Here is a 10,566-nt window from a genome sequence, read left to right on the forward strand (position 1 = left end):
TTGCTGCTCATTGGCTTCTGGGACTGCGTGACCTGTCACGGGAGCCCTGTGGACATCTGCACAGCCAAGCCGCGGGACATTCCCATGAATCCCATGTGCATTTACCGCTCCCCGGAGAAGAAGGCAACTGAGGATGAGGGCTCAGAACAGAAGATCCCCGAGGCCACCAACCGGCGTGTCTGGGAACTGTCCAAGGCCAATTCCCGCTTTGCTACCACTTTCTATCAGCACCTGGCAGATTCCAAGAATGACAATGATAACATTTTCCTGTCACCCCTGAGTATCTCCACGGCTTTTGCTATGACCAAGCTGGGTGCCTGTAATGACACCCTCCAGCAACTGATGGAGGTACGACCAAAGGTCTTCTGCCCAGCCACCTTGTTAGGAGCACCTTTGGGGCTTCCATAGGTCCAAGTCCAATGACTCCTCAACCAACACTGCAGGCCACTAGGGGCGCTCATTATGCATTACGATTCCCTTTGAACATCACTACTGTGTTATAATTCCCTTTGAAAATCATTTTTTAAAAAATGAGCCAAGGAATCTTGGCTATCTACTTTTTAAATCCTGGTTTCCTCTTTTGAGCACCTTAAAATGGGGGAAGGCTTGTATCTTCTCTCAACTTCTTTTCAGTAATTCTTTCATCTATATGTTTACTCATTAATTTGATCATTTATTTATTTATTCATTCAGCACTTCCTCTGTGCCAGGCAATGTGTTGTGCCAGTCCCTCCTCTGGTGGAAGAAGAGTAGCTTTACCATATGGTGACATCAGGCATATAGGCTCTTGTGGAAAAAAATTCTAGGATAGTATTTTTTTTTTTTTTTGAGATGGAGTCTCGCTGTATTGCCCAGGCTGGAGTGCAGTGGTGCAGTCTCGGCTCACTCCAAACTCTGCCTCCCAGGTTCAAGCAATTCTCCCACCTCAGCCTCCTGAGTAGATGGGATTACAGGCACACGCCACCACGCCCAGCTAATTTCTATAGTTTTAGTAGAGATGGGGTTTCACCACGTGGCCAGACTGGTCTCAAACTTTTTTTTTTTTTTTTTTGAGACGGAGTCTCGCTCTGTCATCCAGGCTGGAGCGCAGTGGCGCGATCTCAGCTCACTGCAACCTCTACCTCCCGGGTTCAAGCAATTCTCAGCCTCAGCCTCCCGAGTAGCTGGGATTACAGGCGCCCAGCACCATGCCTGGCTAATTTTTTTTCTTTTTAGTAGAGATGGGGTTTCACCATGTTGGCCAGGCTAGTCTTGAACTCCTGACCTCGTGATCCACCTGCCTTGGCCTCCCAAAGTGCTGTGATTACAGGCGTGAGCCACCGCGCCTGGCCTCAAACTCTTGACTTCAAGGGATCGGCCTGACTTGGCTTCCCAAAGTGCTGGGATTACAAGCATGAGCCACTGCACTGGGCCTAGGATGGTATATTGAGACCAGGGGCCCAGGAAAGCCAAGAGAAGCCTCAAGGATGTGAGAGTGTTTTCTGGCTCTGGGAAGTATGGATCATTTCAGCTCAGTGACTTAGTTCCCACCCCCTTCCCCCCACTGCCTTTTGTGATAAGATGAAATGTCATAGATTGATTGATCACTGTTGGCCTCTGGGGCTATGATAAGTCATGGATGGAAACACTAGATCTTTAATCTGTCCTTGGCTTGGCTGCATGACAGTCTTTCTTCAAGTTGGATCACACTTTGGAAGCAGAGTTCATCAATAGGGAGGCATGAGTCCCTTCAAGATGGTATATGGTGCTTATTTGAAACTTGGACGCTAAAGTCTGTGGGTCTTAGGAGGGTTCCTTCTATTCTAGTGGTCAATTTCCATGGAACTTCATCACCTTTGCTCAGGGCTCTGGGGTGAGTTAACCCAAGTCTTCACTCTTTGAAAGAAATTGTAGATTTAAAAACTCTTAAGACACATAATACTGCCTTCTCTGGGCCCTTCAGTCATTTTTGTATACATTGGTACTGGTCTCAAAGTACTTCCATATCACTCATGTCTCTGTCCCCAAGTAAGATCTTAAATGTAACCCTTCCTACAAGAAGAACAGAACAGAACACTGCTTCCAAACCACACATGTTCCTTTGGTCCTCCCCTCTACACAAACGCCATGTGTTGGGAAAGCAGGGTGAGACTGAATCTCTCTGGAGAAAAGAGAAATTCAGCACCAAGCTTTTGATCAAAAGCATAATCCCCCCCTAAAAAAAGTGCCTATTGGAGCAAAATCAGGAAAACCAAAGACAGAGAACAGATAAAACCAAAAGGCCTTTTGTAGCCTGAGGAGAGAGCATGGAAAGGGCAGGAGGGGAACAGCCTCACCCATTTTGCCTTGGGGATGGTGAAGGTGGGCATTGGGGGATTCCAACTTCAAAGCATGGATGACTTCTAAGTCCTTTTCAGCCCTGAGCTCTTAGATTCTGAGCCTGTTTAATCCCTTGCTGATAGATTCACTCTTCCTTTTTCACCCCTACCACCAGTATCCCAGAGCCTCCATGAGCAGCTGGCCCCAGTAGATGCCACAAAAGTGTTTGTTACGAGAAGGACACTGTCCTGATTCTCTTCTCTGTCCAGAATCACCAAGAGGACTTTTCCCATTCCAGCAAGAAAACATCTGTGTGTTGATCTAGAGGCGTTTAGAGACTTTAGGTGGCAACCTAGTCTCTCTTTTTCCCTTTATCCTTCCTACCCTTCATTCTTCTTTTATCCTTTTATTCATCAGAACACAAGAGTTGAGCATTTATGCTGTCCCAGGTACTGTGCTTGAAGGAGTTAACAACTGAGGTGGCTATTAGTCAGAGACTGACCAGCATGTGCTCACCACCCATGTTAACTAGGCAGCCCACCAAACCCACCACCATTTTTTTTTGACTTCTATAGGTATTTAAGTTTGACACCATATCTGAGAAAACATCTGATCAGATCCACTTCTTCTTTGCCAAACTGAACTGCCGACTCTATCGAAAAGCCAACAAATCCTCCAAGTTAGTATCAGCCAATCGCCTTTTTGGAGACAAATCCCTTACCTTCAATGAGACCTACCAGGACATCAGTGAGTTGGTATACGGAGCCAAGCTCCAGCCCCTGGACTTCAAGGTGAGTTGCAGATGTTACCCCTGACCTCCGAGTTCTTCCTCTCCACTCAGAGATTGAGGAGGTGGAGAAACAGCATCCAAATTCACACTGCTTTGCTGCTGAAGACTGCTGGAGGGCTGACTAAAAGTTAGAACCCCTGGAATAGTTATTCTTACTTGAAACCTGAGAAATCAAAGGTATCCATGCTTGGATTGTAGTGACTGCCCAGAAAACATGAATTAATAATCAATTCTTCATTCCATCCACCAACTTCAAATATATACCAAAGGGTGTTTTGAAGATGCCAGTCCTACAAGATATCTTACTTAATTTGAACAGTTATCATGGTCAAATAAAGTTGGTACATGATGCATGTTATATTCTCCTCTTGGAGATTCATGAAGCACATGGGCCTATGAAGGTTCTGAGAAACTCTGCAACAAAGAAATCTGTTGGCTTTATTAAATCGGCATTCCTCAAATGTATTTGACTGCATGGGCATTTCTCTCCTCCATATAACCTGCCAACCCCATATAACCTGCCAACCCCATATAACCTGCAATCATTCATTGCTTCCCCTGGCACATGCCTTGGAAATTCTACTTTTGTGAGTTAAGGTTTTCCAAAGTCAGAGAAAATAATATTTTATCTTCTTTTTCCCAGACTATTTTCGCCTTCCTTCTTTTCATTTATTTCTTCCTATTTCTTTTTGTTCTTTTTCTTCTGATAATATTTATTAACTACAGGAAAGATTCATGGAACTATATTAGATATGTGAGGCTTCCCCAGTTTGGGTTAGAGCAATGGCTTCTTAATCAAATGGTGGGAAAGGACAGAGGGATGGTGAGAAAAATAAAATGCTGCCTGGGAAAATGGAGAAGCCAATTGAATAGCACAGGTGAGTAGGTTTATTTTCTGTTCTCCTCAGGAAAATGCAGAGCAATCCAGAGCGGCCATCAACAAATGGGTGTCCAATAAGACCGAAGGCCGAATCACCGATGTCATTCCCTCGGAAGCCATCAATGAGCTCACTGTTCTGGTGCTGGTTAACACCATTTACTTCAAGGTACTCAGAATGGCCCTGGAGAGACCCCAGGGACTTCCTCTTGCTCTTCAGCTTACCCCCCCTTTTTTTTTAAATGGTGAGACCGAAGCCCTGAGAGGGCAAATGGACTGCCTAAAGCTACACAGGTACAGGTCAGCAGGGCAGGTCAATCTATTATTTATTTATTTATTTATTTTTGACAGAGTCTCGCTCTGTCGCCCAGGCTGGAGTGCAGTGGCGTGATCTCGGCTCACTGCAAGCTTCGCCTCCTGGGTTCACGGCATTCTACTGCCTCAGCCTCCCAAGTAGCTGGGAATACAGGCACCCACCACCATGCCCGGCTAATTTTTTGTTTTTTTTTTAGTAAAGACGGGGTTTCACCGTGTTAGCCAGGATAGTCTTGATCTCCTGACCTCGTGATCTGCCCACCTCGGCCTCCCAAAGTGCTGGGATTACAGGCATGAGCCACCGCGCCCGGCAGATTGGCTTCTTTCACCTAGTAAAATGCATTTACTGTTCTTTTGTGTTTTCGTGGTTTTGTCACTCATTTCTTCTTAGCATGGAATAGCATTACATTTGGTCTGGATGTACCACAGTCTGTCTATTCATCTACTGAAGGACATTTTGGCTGCTTCCAAGGTTTGACAGTTATGAATAAACCTACTCATAATTCCATCATTCTGACACAGCCATTGTTAACCTTTTTGTGCATATCCTGCCAGTCTTTTTTCCGAATAATTATATATTAATGTAACACTATAATATGGATGTGTCTTGTGTCAATAACTATCCTCCTATGAATGTTTGTGTTCTTACTTTGTGATTCTCTTCCAGGGCCTGTGGAAGTCAAAGTTCAGCCCTGAGAACACAAGGAAGGAACTGTTCTACAAGGCTGATGGCGAGTCGTGTTCAGCATCTATGATGTACCAGGAAGGCAAGTTCCGTTATCGGCGCGTGGCTGAAGGCACCCAGGTGCTTGAGTTGCCCTTCAAAGGTGATGACATCACCATGGTCCTCATCTTGCCCAAGCCTGAGAAGAGCCTGGTCAAGGTGGAGAAGGAACTCACCCCAGAGGTGCTGCAGGAGTGGCTGGATGAATTGGAGGAGATGATGCTGGTGGTCCACATGCCCCGCTTCCGCATTGAGGACGGCTTCAGTTTGAAGGAGCAGCTGCAAGACATGGGCCTTGTCGATCTGTTCAGCCCTGAAAAGTCCAAACTCCCAGGTTTGTCTAGGAAGGAGTTTCCTCCCTTCTCCACCCGCAAGGTAGTCTGACCAAAAGTGGAAGAGTTGGAGAAAGAATAGAAAGGAGCAACAAGTCAGGACTCCTGGATACTGATCCTAGTTTCTACTGCTAACTTGTGGAAATCTCTTTTCCTTTTGAGACCTCAGTTTCCTCTTCTGTAAAAGGGAAGTTTGTTCTTGGGTCTCCATGGGCCCAGCCAGCACTGGTGCCCTGTGAGTCTGTATCAGGTAGAGGAGATGGGACCAGGTGGAGAGGAATTTGAAAGGGCATTGGAATTCAGAGCAAAGAGACAGATATTAAGAGCTGGGGAAATGTGGTTCCCATTACACAGGCCTCACTGACATTTATTATTATTATTATTATTATTATTATTATTATTATTACTTGAGACAGAGTCTTACTCTGTTGCCCAGGCTGGAGTGCAGCGGTGCGATCTCGGCTCACTGCAACCTCTGCCTCCCGGGTTCAAGCGATTCTCATGCCTCAGCCTCCTGAGTAGCTGGGATTACAGGCACACGCCACCATACCTGGTAATTTCTGTATTCTTAGTAGAGATGGGTTTCACCATGTTGGCCAGGATGGTCTTGAACTCTTGACCTTGTGATCCGCCTGCCTTGGCTTCCCAAAGTGCTGGGATTACAGGCGTCAGCCACCGCACCTGGCACATTAAAATATCTTTTAAAGAAGTTGGCTGGCCAGGGTGGCTCACGCCTGTAATACCAGCACTTTGGGAGGCTGAGGTGGGAGGATCGTCTAAGCCCACGAGTTCGAGACCAGCCTGGACAACATAGTGAGATGGTCTCTACAAAAAATAAAAAAAATTAGCCAGGCATGGTAACGCACACCTGTAGTCCTAGCTTCTTGGGAGGCAGAGCTGGGAGGATTGCCTGAGTCCGGGAGGTCAACGCTGTGGTGTACTGTGATCACACCACTGCACTCCAGCCTGAGCAACAGAGTGAGGTCCTATCACTAAATAAATAAATAAATAATAAAATAAGTTTACGATGTTAAGTAATTAGATTTATCTTTATTGAGCTTTTTTTTTTTTTTGAGACGAAGTCTTGCTCTTGTCCCCCAGGCTGGAGTGCAGTGGTGCAATCTCGGCTCACTGCAACCTCCACCCCCCAGATTCAAGCGATTCTCCTGCCTCAGCCTCCCAAGGAGCTAGGATTACAGGCGCCTGCCACCACGCCCAGCTAATTTTTGCATTTTTAGTAGAAACGGGGTTTCACTATGTTGGCCAGGCTGGTCTTGAACTCCTGACCTCAGGCAATCTACCTGCCTTGGCCTCCCAAAGTGCTGGGATTACAGGCGTGAGCCACTGCGCTATTGGGCTGTCTTTAAGCTAGTTTTGAAAACTAAAAATGTTGCCAGACTGGAAAGAAAGATGTTCCTTCTGGATGGAGTGAGTTTTTTCTGTAAGAACAGAGTCTTGCCCTTTCTCTCTCCCACAAAAAGCTGAAGCCTGAGAATGAATTATCAGGAGCCATGCTGAACAAGCCCAAAGTACTTATTATTATTATTATTATTATTTATTTATTTATTTTTTGAGATGCAGTTTTGCTCTTGTTGCCCAGGCTGGAGTGCAGTGGCGTGATCTTGGCTCACTGCAACCTCCACCTCCCGAGTTCAAGCGATTCTCCTGCCTCAGTCTCCCAAGTAGCTGGGATTACAGGCATGCGCCACCACACCTGGCTAATTTTTGTATTTTCACGATAGAGACAAGGTTTCACCATATTAGTCAGAGTGTCTCCAACTCCTGACCTCAGGTGATCTGTACACCTTGGCCTCCCGAAGTGCTGGGATTACAGGTGTGAGCCACTGCACCCGGCCCCCAAAGTACTTTATTATTTTTAACACATATTCATTGTGAGAGTATGATTAGGTGAAGATTTAGGATTTCTTCTTATGTTTCAAAAAGCCCCAAAGGATCTCTTAATCCAAACTGAATTCCCATCTGTGGGTTGAAGCCAACTTTCTCCCATCTCACAAAGACTTCTCCGGTCTTCCTTCCAGGTATTGTTGCAGAAGGCCGAGATGACCTCTATGTCTCAGATGCATTCCATAAGGCATTTCTTGAGGTGAGTACACCTTCCCCACTCTCTTAGGGTACAGAAAGGAGATGCATGAACAACAGGAACACGTGGAAAAGGCCTGTTTCCAGTGTTAAGGCATGCAAAAGGCCTCCACAGGCCTGCTATAATACAGCCCTCTCCAAAACCTTCATGGTGTGATTGTTCTGCCTTCCCTCCCACTACCTCTTCTGTAGCAGGTCAAGCGGGAACACAAACATTTAGGGAGGGTGATATAGGAAAATAAGCCAGCAAAGGCCATCAAGAAGAAATTTACAGCATGAGGAGAACCAGAAGAGTATGGGGTCGCAGAAACCCAGGGAGAATTTTTTTTTTTTTTTTGAGACAGAGCTTCGTTCGCTTTTGTTGCCCAGGCTAGAGTGCAATGGTGCAACAGCTCACTACAACTTCTGCCTCCCGCGTTCAAGCGATTCTCCTGCCTCAGCCTCCTGGGTAGCTGGGATGACAGGCATGTGCCATCACGCCCGGCTAATTTTTGTATTTTTAGTAGAAACAGGGTTTCTCCATGTTGGTCAGGCAGGTCTTGAACTCCCGATCTCAGGTGATCCACCTCCTTGGCACCCCCAAAGTGCTGGGATTACAGGCATGAGCCACTGCACCCGGCCAACCCAGGGAGAAGTTTTAAGAAAATGGATAGCATCTAGTAAGAAGACTCCTGGGCTGGGCATGGTGGTTCACATCTGTAACCCCAGAACCTTGGGAGGCTGAGATGGAAGAATCACTTGAGCCCAGGAGTTTGCAACCAGCCTGAGCAACATAGTGAGACCCTGTCTCTACCAAAAAAATCTTAAAAAAAAAAAAAAAAAAGTTTGGAGACTGCCCATAGTTTACCTTTCCCTGAGGACAGAATAGTGTGGCCACATGCCTAATTGTAATGGATGAAGAGCAAATGGAAGATAAGAAAGGGAAGCTGGTGAGTGTGCATCAGTGTCTTAAAGTGTGCTCCAGACAACTAGAGCACTAGACTACACTGGAGGAAACGAAAAGGTGGTCAAATAAATGCATATCCTCTCATGGGAGATGAACAGTACACACTGACATGCTGAGGTCTGACAAGTCCCACAGTAAAGAAGACGGTTGAATATCACTTAACCTAGTGTTCCCCCAAATGAGATGTGCATGGAACCCTGTGTTAGAGTAATAGCTGTGTACAGCCTGTGGAACTTCTGGTTCTCAAGTAAACACTAAACTATGGACCAACAGCAGTAGTTATCTGGGGAGCTTTATCTTTGGAGATTCTGGGATGGGCCCTGAGAATCTCTGTATGTACTAAACTCCTCAGGGGATTCTTATGCACAATGAGATTTGGGAACCACTGGTATAGACTATTTTTTGCGGGAGCCAGGCTGTGAGGGATAGGAGATTGGACAATGGTAGAGATGTTCCTAGAATCGAAGAAATCGAAAAGAATGAAGGTTGTAGTCAAAGAGAAAGGTTTCAGAGGATGGTGCTAAGTAAATATAGATCCAGGGATCAAACTCAGAGGAAAGTGGAATTTTAACGGGAGCGAGGAAATGTGATAGCTTGAAAGAACACAAGGTTATAATCTGAGAAAAGGATGCTATTAATATAATTTCAAAGGTAGAGTAGTTCTGAGATGGCAAGTCCAAGGTGTAGCCATGGACAGGTTTGCTTAAGTGGAATGAAGGCAATGCTCATTAGGTTTGATGAAAGAAATGGGAGACTAGGGTGTTGAACGGGTCTCCTAATGAGATTTTTTTTTTTTCATTGAAATGGAGTCTTGCTCTGTCGCCTAGGCTGGAATGCAGTGGTATGATCTCAGTTTACTGCAACCTCCGCCTCCTGGGTTCAAGCGATCCTCTCGCCTCAGCCTCCCAAGTAGCTGGGACTACAGGTGCCCGCCACCACGCCCGACTAAATTTTTGTATTTTTAGTAGAGACGGGGTTTCACCATGTTGGCCAGGCTGGTCTCAAACTCCTGACCTTAAGTGATCCACCTGACTCGGCCTCCCAAAGTGCTGGGATTACAGGCATGAGCCACCGTGCCCGGCCTACTGAGATATTTTAATTGCCTCAAATGATGGCAGGAGTTGGAGTGGACAGAAAGGCTAAGTGCAAAAATCATCAGTGTGGGGATATAATCTATAGGACAATGAATGTCAATGACCTTTAAGACAATAGCAAGAGTAGAGGTATTGAGGTCAGAACAAGGGATTTTACAAGAGTGCTGTATTAATGGTTTTGGAAGTTAAGATGACACTGCTCACACCCTCTTTCACATGGATTTTTGGAAGAAAGAACACTTAGGAAGACTGCAAGGGAAATTGAGTCCTCAGGGTTTTAACTCTCATTGAATATCCTCTGGTAAGGACTCCAGTTAGAAGTGGTCAACTCAGACCTCCTTGAGGGATCTGAGTTACTATTAGGAAGAAGCAGAGGTCTGGATTCATTTTATCCACCTGAGCCCAGTACACAATATATAAGATTTTTCCATAGTTCTTACAACAAAGCCGTTTTCTTTGAAAACCTTGGGAATCCTTAATAAACAGGACCCCAACTAATTGTAGACCTGAGAAGCCATTAAAAACCAGAATCTGATTTGAATAAAAGGATCCTGGTCATGCAAACACTCTAGTCTGCTAATAAGCTAATAAATTTAGTGCTGGAATGAGCATGAAATAGGTAATATGGGGAGATAGCGGGTAAGGAAGGGAGGAACAAAGGAAGGGGAAGGAAGAGTGAGAAGGAAGGAGAAGACATCATCAACCAGCTCCACAAAACCCAGGGAGCCGGTTAATCATGTGCTTTCATTAAGAGCAGAAACAGAGTTTTAGTGATATTCTGGGTCCTGAGGCAAAATTTTCTGAAGGTGTTTCCCTCTAGATCTGCTTATCAGCCATGTTCAAATACCATTGTTTCAGTCTATTACTCCAAGAAAATGGCATCTCGTCCAGCCAGAGAACCCACCTCTTTTCATAGGCCCTAGGTCCTGAGTGGCTCTTTGGAGTAGCTGTATCTTGGATCTTGATGCTCCAAGAGTGAAACTGTTTCTTTCAACTATGGAGTTCAGATCTTGAGCCAAAAATCTTTCAGCAGCTGGTACAAAAAAAATCCGCTGTAAAACCATTTACAATGGTACCAGCCAGAAATGTG

The 10,566-nt window shown here is 45.5% G+C and overlaps 1 protein-coding gene across 1 annotated transcript in view; it reads left to right on the forward strand.

The window, feature by feature from the left end:
- The window catches only part of SERPINC1 (serpin family C member 1), a 12,224-nt gene continuing 1,658 nt past the window's right edge, over positions 1-10,566 (forward strand). The window contains exons 1-5 of the mRNA XM_055111349.3: positions 1-348; positions 2,874-3,089; positions 3,997-4,134; positions 4,948-5,338; positions 7,376-7,440. Coding sequence (XP_054967324.2) covers positions 85-348; positions 2,874-3,089; positions 3,997-4,134; positions 4,948-5,338; positions 7,376-7,440 — 1,074 coding nt within the window. The 5' untranslated portion in view covers positions 1-84. The remainder of the gene's footprint in view (positions 349-2,873; positions 3,090-3,996; positions 4,135-4,947; positions 5,339-7,375; positions 7,441-10,566) is intronic.

The sequence above is a fragment of the Pan paniscus genome, chromosome 1 (genome assembly GCF_029289425.2).
Source record: "Pan paniscus chromosome 1, NHGRI_mPanPan1-v2.0_pri, whole genome shotgun sequence".
NCBI classification, from domain to species: Eukaryota; Metazoa; Chordata; class Mammalia; order Primates; family Hominidae; genus Pan; species Pan paniscus.